The following is a 14,208-nucleotide window of genomic DNA, read 5'->3' as shown; positions in this document are numbered from 1 at the left end:
ACATGGAGCATGACGGGCCCAACAGTTAACGTTGATCAGTGGGGAGACAAACACTTTTCCCTGAGGCGCGAAGACCCAGCACTGCCACGCACTCCTCGGTACAACATACTCCGATCAAACTTGACTGTTGCCTTCACGTACTTTTCTGATGGGAAGGTTCAAGTACTTACAACTTCGATACTGGGGCGTGAACTCTTCGCGCCACTGCCGTATATTGATCAATATATGGTGGCAGTTATTTAATGCCCCAGTGTCAAGCCGACCGCCCACCTTTTGCCCTCACACAACTCAATATCGTGCGCATCACCAGTAGACCGTCAGGCATGCAAGGACTTGGATGGGTTGGTCTCTTACTTTTGTATTATGCAGCTGCTGTTTCAGCGGCCGGTGATACAACATGTTATAGCAGTAAACTGGATTGGTACACAAGCGCGGTCGGTGAAACCCCTTGTAAGTCCTTACATTTGGAGTGATTCAGATGGCCAATTGCCAGTAAGTTAGGCATGACGTACCAGAGGCTTCGACAAATATGCAACAGTTCTTGTGGGTGTCTCCAAGTCTTTCTCTTGCATGTCCTGACATGCACAACAAACAGACGAGGTTGGCGATTTCTCTCAGTCCCCCCCCGTTTGGTTTTGCGACGATCATATTGGTAGGCCTTTTCTTGTCACGCCAATCCATTACGTTTGCTGAATTGATGGTTAGCGGATTGCTGCTGCAATTCTGTCGCATTCGCATTAGGCATGCTTTGCATGAAGTAATATTCATATTCTTCTCTTTCACGGCCAGCTAATAAAAGTTTTCTAATAGTTGCCAAGAAGACGCTGTTACGGGCGAAATTGATGCAGGTAATATGGGTTAAATCTGTTCCAAAACGACGGCATACTTATTCTGCAGCTCCTGGAATGTACACTGCTTATCTCGCTACCTGTGGTACTCCCACAAATCAGTCGTAAGTAGACTAGATTGGAGGCAGCGCAGTGCACCCACTCACAACGTCACTTGGTATAATGCAGGCTTCCAGCAAGTATTCAGCAAGCTGTGTGCAACGAGAACATCAAGATTGACAACTTTCTGTACAATGGATCCTATTGGACTGATGGATCCTGGTAAGTTTCTATTTGGCGCACATGCCTGCGGGTACTTAGCTAACCCTGAGCTAGGAACTAGTGAGTCAGATATCGAAGGGGGCAGTAGTTCATTTCTCATAATGACCCAGTCAATGGACAGTGGATTATGCATTAGAGCAGCAGGCAATATACAACAACAACACTTTTACGGCTTGCCCGATCCAAGTTTCACCTTCCGCATCCCTTCCCGCATCCACAACGGTCCCTACTGCAGGTGCCAGTGCTGCCTCTGCATTGTCATCCAGCTCTGGGAATGCAACTCCATCTGCTTCATCGACCTCACGGAAAGCTATCATCGGTGGTGCAGTGGGTGGCGCCGCGTTCGCCATAGTCGCAGTGCTCGGCGGTGTTTACTGTTACAGGCGGCGCAAACGGCCTCGCATGATCCAGGATACGCCATCCCTGTTTACGGACCAATTCCCTGACGCCCAGTCCATCTATGGAGCATCTTTGGCGAACACTGAACCAGGTGCTTGACCTCCTAACGTGTGCACTTATGTACTCACTACATCCCCCAGTAGTTACTCAAAGATACAGTAGTCTCAGTCCAAATCGACGAAATCACTGGTCTAGGAAGTCTACTTTGCCGATGCTACATTCTTTGAGCCCTGAGCGGGCCCAGTTCCTCGATACGTCAACTGGCCCGTCATATTTCGCAAATGACAATTTGCCTAGAACAGCGTCCTACATCCGAGAAGATGATGCTGGCACGTTGATTTCCCGTGGTGCACCTACAGAAAGACTTCCACCTGCGTATCATCCATCTTGGGTGTCCAGAAATACACCGGCAAGCAACTCAGACCCCAGCGAAGGTAGCTTTGTTTCGACACATTATTCACATTATGCTCACCATGTAGACTAGTAGTCACATAGATCAAGTTCTATTAGACCAACCTATGCTGTCGAGCGGCGGAATACGCTTATGAAGTCTCACGGGGCTACAAGAGAAAAGAGCGTCCAGATGAAGTGCTGGTGGTTAAGCAAATGAAGGGTGTCGTTATGCATTGATATTGTTCATATCTGGATCTTCTCACAGACGCTCATGCGATGCTTATATCTAGCTGTCTGTTCGCATGTATTGACATTTTATGATACAGATGAGAACTACTTTATCTTGTGACAGCAGTGCTCCTTGTCAATTTCACACTATCATGAGCGCAACCACCATTATGTGCAACCGCGGGCCGAGGTCTTCGGGACTCATAAGGTCACCTGCTTTCATGATCAATTACTGGTAGTACTTCCAGGGCATCCAGCTTATCAGCGACATCAACTTCTCATCTGCCTTCAGTGACGCCGACTTCACAGACGGACACTACGCGAATTAGATATGCCATGAACAAGAGGTGGATGAGAATCTGGGGGTACCTAAGGTTTCAGCCAACGTCGAGGCCGCATCAGATTTCAGCCGACTTTTACGATGTCGGAAATCTGACCCCTTAAATTATCACTGGCGTTGACAATAGCTAAAACTTAGAGGTACCGTCACGTACGTCTTATCTACGTTACACTGGTTTCTCGCGCGTGAGGTATGTTTTGCGCGTTGTACGCATTTGCATGTGCCATACAAGGTGGGGACGCACGAAATTGGTCATATGCCAATATGCATGAACACTATGCGCTGCTCCAATGGCATGTCCTTGTCACTAGCCAACGACTGGACCGCTTGATGCAGCGCACGGGCAGCCCGCTTGGAATTCATTTTGCCATCCCCGCACAAGTTCTTGTAGAATGCCTCGACTAAGCGCTGCACCGTACTATCGTTGACCTCCCATAATGTCCCAACTACACTCTGTACCCCAGCAAATTGAAGGCTAGCCGCCAGGTGTATGACTTCGTCAGGAGTACGATAGTCACCGACTGCGGTTTCACAGGCAGAAATAAAGGCAAATTCATGCCGAGACAGATCCATTTGTGCGATATCGAGGAGTGAAAGCGGTTGGTCGCGCATGAGAAAGGCCGAATTGAAGGGCTCTGTATAGTTCTGTGTCCCATGACACGAAAAATGAAGCCAGGTATTGTCTCGCAATGCATCCAATGCTCTCGATTTCGTTGCCTCAACGCTCGTTATCTTGGTGAAGGAAACAGTCGGAGGAGGGGGCAAAAGACTCCGCACCAATTCTAGTTCAGGCTCCACACACTCCAAAGTGAATGAATGACCAGCTGGGTGATTCTGACAGGGATTTGTCATGACTTCTGCGAGCCTTGATCAGGGCGGTAAGCGATGGTGTGTATGAAGATATATAGAGCTTCGAAAGAAACTGTCCACCTTGCCTGTACGCGCCAGCAGCGTGCAATGGAAAGAAATCGAAGGCACCCGTAGGGCACCACCATATCCGGGAACCTGGTGGTGCAAATCCGCCCAAATTGTCAACCGCCGGGCGGACGACGTCGTCCCATAACTCTGTCAAAGCTTTCATCAGGGCTGAGTTGGTGACTATGGGAGCGGGTTTGGGTGTGGGTGTGGGTGTGGGAGCAGCTTTGGGGGGGTTGGGAGCGGCCTGTGGTTGACTTGCCCGTTGGAGTTTGAACACCAAATGATAGAGTTTCTCCAAACTGATATGGAGTTTGATTGTGATCGGAGGTTGCTTGTGCGGGATAATAATGGCATCGCAAGATGACTTCACGTGGCTTGCGATGAGCACGACAATAGGCCCATCACGAGCTGCATCTTGCAGATCGGAGAACAAGGGGGGAAGTAAAAAGCGACAGAAGCCATCGATATTCCTAATCTCTTCTACAACTTTATTCCACTCCTCCACTAGACGTCGGTACTGGCTTGCTTCGGCTTCTACATTGACTCTTGGGGTCCCTTCTTGATGATTCGTAGGAGGTGTATCAAGGAGGGAGCTGAGGTCTCTGAATTTGTTCATCAGGGAAACTGCGTGATCGCCGCGATCTCGGAGACCGTCAAGAGGAGTACGGAGTCGTGTCATCTGGGTCCAAATGGTAGTCCTGCCTTGTTCCAACAACTCGACAGCGCGACACACATCACCGCTACGAAGCGCACACGATGCAGCAGTTGAGCTACGCACACTGACATCACAATGAATGATCGTAGTCGTGCGAGCCGCTGACCAATTGCTTACTGATGGACCTGACTTGGCGTCGTGGTTATTCTTAGAACTTTAACATGTTGACTTGGGACTAAAACAAGCTTGTGTATACTTACCTACATAGGAACATGGGGTATGACGCGGACGGGCCAACTTGCAGTTAACGTTGATCAGTGGGGAGACAAACACTTTTCCCTGAGGCGCAAAGACCCAGCGCTGCAATGCCTCCTGGGCCGGTAATTTATACTCCGATCAAAACTTGATTGTTGCCTTCAGGTAATTTTCTGATGCAGGCTCAAGTACTTCCAACTTCGATACTGAGTACTGAGGCGCGGACTCTCCGCGCCACTGCCGTATGTTGATCAATTTATGGTGGCAGTGGCAGTTATATAATCCCCCAGTGTCAAGCCGACCGCCCACCTTTTGCCCTCACACAACTCAATATCGTGCGCACCACCGGTAGACCGTTCAGGCATGCAAGGACTTGCATGGGTTGGTCTCTTACTTCTGTATTACGCAGGTGCTGTTTTAGCGGCCGGTAATACAACATGTCTTAGCAGTCAACTGGATTGGTACACAAGCGCGGTCGGTGAAACCCCTTGTAAGTCCTTACATTTGGAGTGATTCAGATGGCCAATTACCAGTAAGTTAGGCATGACGTACCAGCGGCTTCGACAAATATGCAACAGTGCTTGTGGGTGTCTCCAAGTCTTTCTCTTGCATGTACTGACATGAATAACAAACAGATTTGGTTGGCAATTTCGCTGCGACAACCCCCGGTGATCATTGCGACGATCAAGTTTGTAGGTCTTTTCTTGTCACGCCAATCCACTACGTTTGCTGACTTGATGGTTAGCGGATTGTTGCTGCAATTCTGTCGCATTCGCATTGAGCATGCTTTGCATGAAGTAATGTTCATATTCTTATCTTTCACGGCCAGCTGATAAAAGTTGTCTAATAGTTGCCAAGAAGACGCTGTTGCAGGCGATGTAGCTGGATTTGATGCAGGTAATATGGGCTAAATCTGTTCCAAAATGACGACTTACCTATTCTGCAGCTCCTGGAACATACTCTGCTTATCTCGCTCCCTGTACTACTCCCACAAATCAGTCGTAAGTAAATCAAGATCGGAGGCAGCGCAGTGCACCCACTCACAACATCACTTGGTATTATGTAGGCTTCCAGCAAGTATCCAGCAAGCTGTGTGCAACGAGAACATCAAGATTGACGATTTTCTGTACAACAGATCCTATTGGTCTGATGGATCCTGGTAAGTTTTTATTTGGCGCATATGCCTGCGGGGCTAACCCTGAGCTAGGTTCTAGTGAGTCAGATATCAAAGGAGGCAGTGGTTCATTTCTCATAATGACCCAGTCGATGGACAGCGGATTATGCAGTAGAACAGCAGGCAATAAACAACAACAACACTTTTACGGTTTGCCCGAACCAAGTTTCGCCTTCGGTATCCCTTCCTAAATCCACAGCGGTCCCTACTGCAGGTACATCTCTCCCTGGCACCGGTGCTGCCTCTGCGTCGTCGTCTAGCTCTGGGAATGCAACTCCATCTGCTTTATCTGCTTCATCTGATTCATCTACTTCATCGACCTCACAGAAAGCTATCATTGGTGGTGCAGTGGGTGGTGCCGCGTTCGCCATAGTCGCAGTGCTCGGCGGTATTTACTGTTACAGGCGGCGCAAACGGCCTCGCATGATCCAGGATACGCCATCCGTGTTCACGGACCAATTCCCTGGTGCCCGGTCCATCTATGGAGCATCTTTGGCGAACACTGAACCAGGTGCTTGTACTCCTAACGTGTGCATTTCTGTACTCACGACATCCCCTAGTAGTTACTCAAAGATACAGCAGTCTCAGTCCAAATCGACGCAATGACGGGTCTAGGGAGTCTACTTTGCCGATGACACATTCTTTGAGCCATGAGCGGGCTCAGTCCTTCAATACGTCAACTGGCGCGTCATATTTCGCAAATGACGATTTGTCTAGAACAGCGTCCTACATCCGGGAAGATGATGCTGGTACATTGATTCCCCCCCGTGGTGCACCTACAGAAAGACTTCCACCTGCGTATCATCCGTCTTGGGTGTCCAGAAATACACCGCCAAGCAACTCAAACCCCAGTGAAGGTAGCTTTGTTTCGAGATATTGTTCTTATTATGCTCACCCTGTAGTCACAGATCAAGTTCTATTAGACCAACCTATGTTGTCGAGCGACGGAACACGCCCAGGAAGTCTCACGGGGCTACAAGAGAAAAGAGCGTCCAGATGGAGTGCTAGTAGTTAAGCACATGAAGGGTATCGTTATGCATTAATATTGTTCCTCTCTGGATCTTCTCACAGACGCTCATGTGATGCTTGTATCTGGCTGTCTGTTCGCATGTATTGACATTTTATGATATAGATGAGAACTACTTTATCTTGTGATCAGCGCTGCTCCACTATCATGAATGCAACCACCATTATGTGTGCAACCGCGGGCCGAGGCCTTCGGGACTCATAAGGTCACCTGCTTTCAATTACTGGTAGTACTTCCAGGAAATCCAGCTTATCAGCGACATCAACTTCTCATCTGCCTTCAGTGACGCCGACTTCACAGACAGACACTACGCGAATTAGGTATACCATGAACAAACCATTGAAAGCTACCGTGAACTGTGATATGGGGGAGGTAAGTGATGTCATTGTAAGCAGTTCATCGCGTCATCTGCTATATTGCACAAGGGCTTCTCCTTGTACACCATCGTACGTATCTCACAATGAACGTTGTCTCGTCTGTTTGAAGAGAGTACCGAACAGGGAGATGACGAAGGTCTTATGAAGACGATCCATTTAGCAAATGTTGCCTGTGGATTCCATGCTTCGTTGAGTCTTGCTTATCAACATTTTAGCTGCTCGTGTGTTGACGGTTCTGCTCAGCGACTTCTCAGTCATGAACAAGACAGTTGCACTCGCCAAGTCCAACAACGTCCTTGTAGGGGCCCACCCTTCCTTGCCTGATTTGCAAGGCTTTGGACGTCGCGAGATGGCAATTGAGCCGGTGAGCAACATCATTTCAGTCAATGTAAATAGATGCACTGAAACGTTCACGGGCTGACAGGATGAGCTAGAGTCCTGCTTCATCTACCAGGTCGGCGCATTGGACGGGTTTCTAAAACGCCACGGCCTTCCAATGAATCACGTATGGTTTTTTTGTATCGATTTTCATAGCCCAGTTGCTGAGATGGCCATAGATCAAACCACACGGCTCAGTCTATGGTCAGACAGCACGCTCTATCGACCTTGCACGGGCAGTTGTTGGTGTCACAAAGATCTTCCAAACTAGCGCGGCCAGTCCTCAAGGTGTAGCCTTCATGGGGCTCGCTGGAACAGCTCATCAACAAGCTGCAGAGGAGCTGGGCGTGCCGTTTATCGCAGGTTTGTCGCTGCTGTACTGACTTGCATAACTGAATGACGAGAAAAAGTTCAGAGTGGTTTGCTGACCTTGATTACAATGATGAAGGGAAATTGTTGATCACGAAGTCAGTTTGTCTGCTATATATCGCTTACTACTTTCATTTACCTGTGTTTTGGACTATAGGAAGCATGATCCAGTGCTTGTTGAAGTCGTACGCCAGCGAGTGAATATCTTTCTTGGCCTATGGCGGTCGTGGCATTCAGCCTCTCATCTGTCTCCTTTCTCATCTGATCGCAGGTACAAAACCTTTTAAAGTTCCACAAAGTTTCTACGGTCGGAGGCAAGCTGCTCGACATTGGAGCAAACGTCGCTGAAGTCTCTATATGCTGCCATTCCGATACTCCAGTGAGCACCTCTTCTTGTAATCGAGTATCTGACGACAGAGCTAATAAGGCTGGTTCCTAGGGTGCGGTTGAAATCGCCCAAGCAGTGAAAGCCTTGGTAGACGAAAACAACAAAGAAGCTGGTTATGTATAGGGAATCTAATAAATGAGTATAATAAATTTCAGTCCAAGAATCCACATTTGTACAGACTATAGTATGTGCTGTAAGTTGGAGTGGCAAAACCTTCAAGGATAGTTTTCAAAGATGAATTAAAATCTCAATAGCGTTCATATAAATTGGTCCGATTGAGCGCACTGCGTTAGCTATCAAAGTCTCCATTTGACGTGGCTCGCTCCCCCAGGAGACCTGCGTTCCCTGCTACAGAAGATCTCCAATTAGAATCATAGGCGGGTGGTAGTCTTCCCGAACCAACGCGCGAGAGAGTTGAATAAACACCAGCGTCTTCGTGTCTAAGTGCACTTTCATGGGCATCTGCCTCCTGGAACAGAGGAGAATATGAGCCCTGGGCGTCGTTTATGTCCGAATGTGAAGGAGCAGAAGAGGTTACTAGTGACCGGATACGATCCACGGGGGAGGGACTGTCTGCCATGGCTCGGGCCTGTTTGCGCGCAAAGGCGTACCCGTAGGGTGACGGATCGATTTGGGCTACGTCTAGATCAGACAACGTGAGTGCGGGCTGGAATACGCTAAATGGCCCGTTCACACCTGCGTTTGTGATTGGATAAGGCGAAGCACCGGTCGTCTGTTGTCTAATTGCATTGTCACCATCTTTCGAAATACCGCGATTGCGTCTTCGCCACCAGAAAATAGCAAGCAAGGAACATAACCCCACTAATCCCCCCACTACAGCGCCCACAATTACCCCGGGAGAAGTCGTGTTTGATGAGTTTGTGACGCTCGATGCATTATTTGTGGATGCTGGCGGCATCGTACCCGTGATGCCAGCGTTGGTGCCATTCACTATTTGGGATGCATTCGTGGTGGCGGCCGTGCCCTTCGACGGTGGGGATGCATTCGCGGTGGTGGCTGTGTCCTTCGACGAAGCAGATGGGCTTTGTATAGCGATATTTGAGCTTGACATGGTTGAGCCTGCGCTCGAGATGGGAGTGGGTGTTCCCGGCGGTTGGGTTGCAATCGGCGTGGTCGGACTCGGACTCGGACTCGGACTAGGAATCGAGCTCGTAGCTGCGTTGGCGCAATTAGAACTGTACATGTTATTGTTAGATGCTGCTTCGTCTTTCTGGGCGTCGTCTGCGGTGTACACGCTGAGGGAGACATCATGAGCGGTCCTTGAATCAAATTAGATCCACGCACTAGAACCTGTATAAACCATGTTGAGTAAAACAAGGGTATCGGTAACGAAAAGGACATCCTTTTACCATGCACCGTTATTCCAGAAGAGCGAATATAGGAAGTTGGCAAGTTTAATGCCCTTGTTACAAACAGCTGTTTGCACTTCTGCAGGAAGACTATATGGCATGGTACGTTCTCTAACGCACACAAATCAAATGTGTAGTACTCACGACTGGTTGACCGGAGCACAAGTTGGATTCAGATACATTCCATACGCGCCTACACCTTAATTCCGGGTTAGTACTTATTGAAATAATTCGAACAAAAACATGGTGAGTACCTGCATCAATGCCATTGGGTGATCCACTATCGACATCCCACTGACAACTTGGAAAAATGTCAGTGCCTCGAGATATCAGAAGCCTTGACAGAGATTTACTTCATGCAGAGCATACTCAACGCCCATGATATGGAATTACAACAGCAATCAGCTGTACACCATTCATGAGTTAAGTCGCCATACCAGAAGAAACATAGCAGCATGAACACACCTACTTGGTCATCACAATTGTCGCCAGGAGTGTTTGGACGAAACGATGGGACCTGATCTATGGTTGACGACCTCTAATCTTTGTTAAGTACGGAGAGTCGCGACTCACAGCTGGGGTTGCATATTTGCCTGAGCGACTGGTATGTTTCACCTAGTAATTGCGCGAAGTGTTAGTAGAGCGACGAGTTGACGTGGAAAAGACAATGGCCGTGACTTACATGCTGTTTCCCCCACGGCATTTGTGTACCACTGCGTCAAGCTTCCTGCACAAGTGGTGTTCCCTCCAGCAGCAGTATGCAAGAAGGATGCAAGCATCATCGCTGTGAACGCATAGACAAGCTCCACGCCCATTGCTGCCTCTCGATAGGCAAAATAAAATAAAATCAACGATGGTTGCTGGACTTGCTCAGCAAACCATCACCATCTCAGGCTGATGCTTTTGAACGGCTTCTTGCTGAATGCCACACTCCATTCTACAGAAGAAAAAAGGTTCCTTTCTCATGGCATGATGTGAGATCACTGATGCATGATGAGCGACACCGGTTATGGTTATAACGGGCGTCCATAGGCTAAATGTAGTGAAGGCACTGCCGGCGCCCGTAGATTCATTGTGAACCTACATGGCACATGATGCACAATTACGTTATAATTAAGCATCAGCGCTCAGAGCGCTCAGCACTCAGCAATAGATTGATGGTGATGCATATGGTGATCATCAGCCAGCCTGTTTCGGTACAAAAATTCCACTACCCACACGATACCGACTGACTTTGTGCGCAAATACGGAATTTCAGGCCGCGGAGTGCAGTGATGGACCGCGGGTTGGCTATAGGGCTGGTCGCACGAGGGTCGACCATCGATGAATGACTGGAACCCAAGCAAACACGCAGATGAGTCAGATACAGCAAAGGAAGAAACGAATAATTCAATGAAAGGCCTACGTGGTGATTAGAATAGCTTCTCTAGAAGGCAGGGACAATATTAATGTTAGTGCTAATATGTATGGTATCCTTAAGGTAGAGCCAAAAGAAGTCGGTGAGGGCAACAATGAAAGGCTGTATTCAGTGTATGTGGCGAATAATGTTCCGTAAATTGTTAGTGCAAAAAAGCCAGGTCGTCAAGATGGGGGATGAAATCGCCTGAATTTGTACTGGAGCGTGAAGTATGCAATATGTATGTTTTGTTTTATCGCGCAGAGTCGAAAAGTATGGAATGAAGTTTGTCAAACAGAAAAGGTGGTATCACATCACTACTTGGTGCGCCAGGGACTAGGCTCGCTGTTCGCCGCGGTCTGTGAGGGAGACTCCTCTGCTTGGAATTCTGAATCGGGATTCAGTCGCGAAGTTTCGCTGTGGGGTGCTTCCCAACCAGGGTCGTATGCTGGAGGCAGTCTTCCAGAGCCAGAGCGCGCAAGGTTTGGAACAACCCCTGCATCCTCGTGCCTGAGCGCGCTGACGGAAGAACCTATATTTCTAAAAGAGTCCGATAAGCTCTGGCCGTTTTCACCAGTAGTGGAGACTAGTGCAGTATTGGAGGGGAAGGAATTGCTTGATGTTGGTAGATGACCCCGTTTGCGTGAATGCTCGAGCCCGTACAAAGTCGGGTTCCCTGATATCGTGTCTGTATCTGCATTGTTTTGACAATCTTACCATTAACAGAAACTGCAGTCAGAAACTTACTGGAATCTGTAACCGTATATGGTGAAACCATTGCCATTGCGTGCGCATACGGGCTATCGGTATCCAACGAAAGGCGGACGAGCCTTTGTTGGCGCTTACGCCAGCAGGATCGTGCGACCAGAACAGCCGCGGCGAGCCCGACTATGGCACCGATCACAGGACCTACAATTATGGCAACATTAGATTTATGTGCGGAACCTGGGGAAGCAGCGGCCGTTGTTTGGGATGGAGTCGCCGAGGTAGTTATTGTGCTGGCGCTTGGACTCAAGGTTGTGCTCGTCGTGCTGTTGCAGTGGGTATACATGTTGTTGTTTGTCTCCGCTTCGTCCTTCGAAGCAGTGTTCATGGTGTATACACTTACGTATGTACGAGTCAGTGCTTCATGAAACACGATTGTCTGATTCACGCACTAGTACCTAAACACACGCCATCAACATCGGTATCACGCTCAATAGCTGAGCACTTACCATGGACCGTCGGACCAAAAGAGGTCGTATAAGAAATTGCCAAGTTTAATGTCTTTGTTGCAAACTGCAGCTTGTATGTCAGCAGGAAGCCTAGACAAAAAAACAGCTTAAACAAGCGAGCGGAACTTCAGCACCACTGTGCTTACGATTGATTCGTTCCTGGACTGCAAAACGGTCCAGATGGAGAACGATACATCCCGTATGCACCAACGCCTGAAATAAATCTGGTTCAAGTAATCTCATGGACACCACTGAAGCATTACCAGCGTCGATGCCATAGGCAGACCCGCCATTTACATCCCATTGACAGCTGGGTTGCAAGTTAGCGCAGTGCTTCCAGTATTCAGTCAAGGAAACATACTTCATGCAGAGCATACTTAGCGCCCACGAGATGGAATTACAACAACAACTCTCTGTCCATGAATGTAAACCTGACTGGCAGGAGAGAGACCTAACTGAGACGCACGCAATTGATCGTCGCATTGATCACCTGGAGTATTTTGCCGAAAGTTCGGGACCTCATCTTTAAGTCGATCATTTCATATTTTGTTTCGTTCCAATGAACACAGAACCAAAGATGACATACAGTTGGGGTTGCATATTTGTCTGAGCCTTTGATACGTCATACCTATTCGACTCAGGACGGGAATGAAAGATCTAGAAAGGACGAATCTCACATGCTGTCTCTCCTACTGCATCTGTGTACCATTGTGTCATGTTCCCCGCACAGGTGGTGTTTCCCGCAGCCGTGAACTCGACTAAAAACACCAGCAGGATGGTTGCAATAGTGGGAGCGAGACTTTGAAGCATTTTGGCTGTGAGGGGTGCTGAAGAACGTTGGACACAAAGAATAGAATAGGCAACTTGTCACGGTGACAAAGCTGTGCGATACGTACGCATATCTTACTCACCTTGGCATAAAAAATCATCGCCAAGGCGATGTTTAATGTATTGCTTGTTAATGAATGCAAATTGTACTCAGGAATATAATCCGTCAAGCTTTCTTTGTCTCTTAAGAGCGCTTGCTTCACCCTCAAGCGTGAAGGCGAAGGTAGGACACCAGGTTTTTTATTAAGATGCGACGTCGGACGCGCTCGGATATTCCTCATGAGTTTGTGGAGTGGGGAAAATGTTTCCCGGTTGCATCTTGAAGAAGGACTCGTTGTGCATGTGCAAAGATTCGGAAAATATCCATAAGCGGAACCATGTGAATTTGGCTTACATAAGAGGGACGCGATTATTGACGATTCCATTATGAAAGTTGTTCAAGTTGCTGCGCTCGGAGTTGGCTGCGAGCTACCCTACCTTCAAATTGACAACTTAAATCAACTTAGCCTGAGGTCACTCTTCCCTGAATCTCAACTTCAAGCAGCGACAGTGACAATGCAGTAGATACAGAGTCAAGCCTGAGGCTAGAAGGCTCAGTTTAGGAAGTTGGTGCGCCAGCAGTTTCTGATATCTGGTGGGTGTCTCTGTTCCTTCACTTGTGGGTTGACCGAGTGTATTAGGATTCAGGATTATCACTAAGCAAGTGGATCCTATGATCCATCAATGCAGATTGCAAACCTTGTCCTTCGTTACTGACTCTACTGAGTACTGAATCACGATACAATATCGATGACGAAACAAGCCAGTCTGGCGGCGACTTAAATGATTTACCCAAGGATGGCGTCCCTTGAGGACCCGAGAGATTTGCCGTCCAAGACAAGCAACCACGAATATGAGGGATGAACCATGCTCATATTCTCGCTGGCGATGGGAACTTCCGGGATGGTCTACATACCACAAGTCCACGAACTCGCCGAATCCAGCTTCCCGTGCTACACTTGCGAATTTGGGGATGAAAAACGTGATGATTCCGATAGCAAGAGAGTATGTGACTGTGGGAGGCACTCAAGCAAGAAGCTGTCAAACCAACTCGGGAAAACTTGATCGATACAAGTCTCAAGATCGACGTCGTGGAGATAAGAGTCACTGCATTCAACTTCCTATCCAGAGATCTATGAGAAGGTAAAGAGGGAGAGGCTGAACTAATGCCATGCGCCCGCGGGACACTGAAATTGGCTTTCGCAGAAAGCAACACGGGTGACTCGCTACCGGGGATACGTGTCGAGACGGCGTGGGATGACGATGTGCGTGAGCAAGATTCATTCTCACTGTCTTCAATGTAAAGCTCAAAATTGAGCATGGGGATGATCTAGAACATTTCGGACGTGCT

The 14,208-nt window shown here is 48.3% G+C and overlaps 6 protein-coding genes across 6 annotated transcripts; 3 read left to right on the top strand and 3 right to left on the bottom strand.

Annotated features, from left to right (window-relative positions):
• Window positions 1-280: 280 nt before the first annotated feature.
• On the top strand, window positions 281-2,003 carry DEU56DRAFT_978178 (uncharacterized protein; the record flags this gene model as incomplete). The annotated part of the gene is made up of 11 exons (XM_041359678.1): window positions 281-450; window positions 502-543; window positions 596-652; window positions 706-757; window positions 811-848; window positions 898-952; window positions 1,017-1,109; window positions 1,164-1,169; window positions 1,220-1,599; window positions 1,649-1,942; window positions 1,993-2,003. Exons 1-11 carry the CDS (start codon window positions 324-326, stop codon window positions 2,001-2,003), a joined length of 1,155 nt encoding a protein of 384 aa, XP_041212294.1. The 5' UTR covers window positions 281-323.
• A 718-nt stretch (window positions 2,004-2,721) lies between these two features.
• DEU56DRAFT_909242 (CHAT domain-containing protein) lies at window positions 2,722-4,066 on the bottom strand (the record flags this gene model as incomplete). The annotated part of the gene is made up of 2 exons (XM_041357088.1): window positions 2,722-3,334; window positions 3,393-4,066. The coding sequence occupies 2 exons, from the start codon at window positions 4,064-4,066 to the stop codon at window positions 2,722-2,724; spliced, it is 1,287 nt and encodes a 428-aa protein (XP_041212293.1).
• A 204-nt stretch (window positions 4,067-4,270) lies between these two features.
• Window positions 4,271-6,670, top strand: DEU56DRAFT_86944 (uncharacterized protein). The gene is made up of 12 exons (XM_041355554.1): window positions 4,271-4,539; window positions 4,588-4,787; window positions 4,839-4,880; window positions 4,933-4,989; window positions 5,043-5,094; window positions 5,148-5,194; window positions 5,244-5,298; window positions 5,364-5,456; window positions 5,505-5,510; window positions 5,561-5,982; window positions 6,035-6,328; window positions 6,380-6,670. Exons 2-12 carry the CDS (start codon window positions 4,661-4,663, stop codon window positions 6,484-6,486), a joined length of 1,302 nt encoding a protein of 433 aa, XP_041212292.1. The 5' UTR covers window positions 4,271-4,539; window positions 4,588-4,660; the 3' UTR covers window positions 6,487-6,670.
• Window positions 6,671-6,825: 155 nt separating this feature from the next.
• Window positions 6,826-8,171, top strand: DEU56DRAFT_881791 (lamb YcsF family protein; the record flags this gene model as incomplete). Its single annotated transcript, XM_041356111.1, has 10 exons — window positions 6,826-6,870; window positions 6,924-6,944; window positions 6,999-7,063; window positions 7,119-7,239; window positions 7,300-7,380; window positions 7,433-7,616; window positions 7,669-7,720; window positions 7,780-7,819; window positions 7,894-8,001; window positions 8,062-8,171. 10 exons carry the CDS (start codon window positions 6,826-6,828, stop codon window positions 8,131-8,133), a joined length of 789 nt encoding a protein of 262 aa, XP_041212291.1. The 3' UTR covers window positions 8,134-8,171.
• Window positions 8,172-8,206: 35 nt separating this feature from the next.
• On the bottom strand, window positions 8,207-10,343 carry DEU56DRAFT_86923 (uncharacterized protein). Its single transcript, XM_041355540.1, has 10 exons — window positions 10,063-10,343; window positions 9,954-9,995; window positions 9,846-9,902; window positions 9,734-9,785; window positions 9,635-9,681; window positions 9,525-9,579; window positions 9,381-9,470; window positions 9,316-9,321; window positions 8,707-9,266; window positions 8,207-8,652 (listed from the first exon to the last, which is right to left on the bottom strand). Exons 1-10 carry the CDS (start codon window positions 10,193-10,195, stop codon window positions 8,300-8,302), a joined length of 1,395 nt encoding a protein of 464 aa, XP_041212290.1. The 5' UTR covers window positions 10,196-10,343; the 3' UTR covers window positions 8,207-8,299.
• A 409-nt stretch (window positions 10,344-10,752) lies between these two features.
• DEU56DRAFT_782997 (uncharacterized protein) lies at window positions 10,753-12,862 on the bottom strand. The gene is made up of 9 exons (XM_041352130.1): window positions 12,668-12,862; window positions 12,577-12,618; window positions 12,457-12,513; window positions 12,352-12,403; window positions 12,254-12,300; window positions 12,137-12,203; window positions 11,991-12,080; window positions 11,524-11,879; window positions 10,753-11,470 (listed from the first exon to the last, which is right to left on the bottom strand). Exons 1-9 carry the CDS (start codon window positions 12,798-12,800, stop codon window positions 11,094-11,096), a joined length of 1,221 nt encoding a protein of 406 aa, XP_041212289.1. The 5' UTR covers window positions 12,801-12,862; the 3' UTR covers window positions 10,753-11,093.
• Between the last annotated feature and the right edge of the window lie 1,346 nt (window positions 12,863-14,208).

This window comes from Suillus clintonianus, assembly GCF_016758775.1.
Source record: "Suillus clintonianus strain FC179 chromosome Unknown DEU56scaffold_12, whole genome shotgun sequence".
Lineage (NCBI taxonomy): Eukaryota > Fungi > Basidiomycota > Agaricomycetes > Boletales > Suillaceae > Suillus > Suillus clintonianus.
This window is presented reverse-complemented; position numbering and strand designations above follow the sequence as displayed.

What these genes read in the sequence shown, in the direction of transcription:
- DEU56DRAFT_86944 (XM_041355554.1), top strand. Translation starts at nt 4,661, where the DNA reads ATGCAAGGACTTGCATGGGTTGGTCTCTTACTTCTGTATTACGCAGGT. An exon ending in ACAAATATGCAACAGTGCTT is followed by an intron (nt 4,881 to 4,932) that starts GTGGGTGTCTCC and finishes AATAACAAACAG; the next exon opens with ATTTGGTTGGCAATTTCGCT. An exon ending in TCATTGCGACGATCAAGTTT is followed by an intron (nt 4,990 to 5,042) that starts GTAGGTCTTTTC and finishes CTTGATGGTTAG; the next exon opens with CGGATTGTTGCTGCAATTCT.
- DEU56DRAFT_86923 (XM_041355540.1), bottom strand. Translation starts at nt 10,195, where the DNA reads ATGGGCGTGGAGCTTGTCTATGCGTTCACAGCGATGATGCTTGCATCC. An exon ending in TGCCGTGGGGGAAACAGCAT is followed by an intron (nt 9,996 to 10,062) that starts GTAAGTCACGGC and finishes CGCAATTACTAG; the next exon opens with GTGAAACATACCAGTCGCTC. An exon ending in GCAAATATGCAACCCCAGCT is followed by an intron (nt 9,903 to 9,953) that starts GTGAGTCGCGAC and finishes CGTCAACCATAG; the next exon opens with ATCAGGTCCCATCGTTTCGT.
- DEU56DRAFT_782997 (XM_041352130.1), bottom strand. Translation starts at nt 12,800, where the DNA reads ATGCTTCAAAGTCTCGCTCCCACTATTGCAACCATCCTGCTGGTGTTT. An exon ending in TGCAGTAGGAGAGACAGCAT is followed by an intron (nt 12,619 to 12,667) that starts GTGAGATTCGTC and finishes TGAGTCGAATAG; the next exon opens with GTATGACGTATCAAAGGCTC. An exon ending in AGTCCAGGAACGAATCAATC is followed by an intron (nt 12,081 to 12,136) that starts GTAAGCACAGTG and finishes TTTTTTGTCTAG; the next exon opens with GCTTCCTGCTGACATACAAG.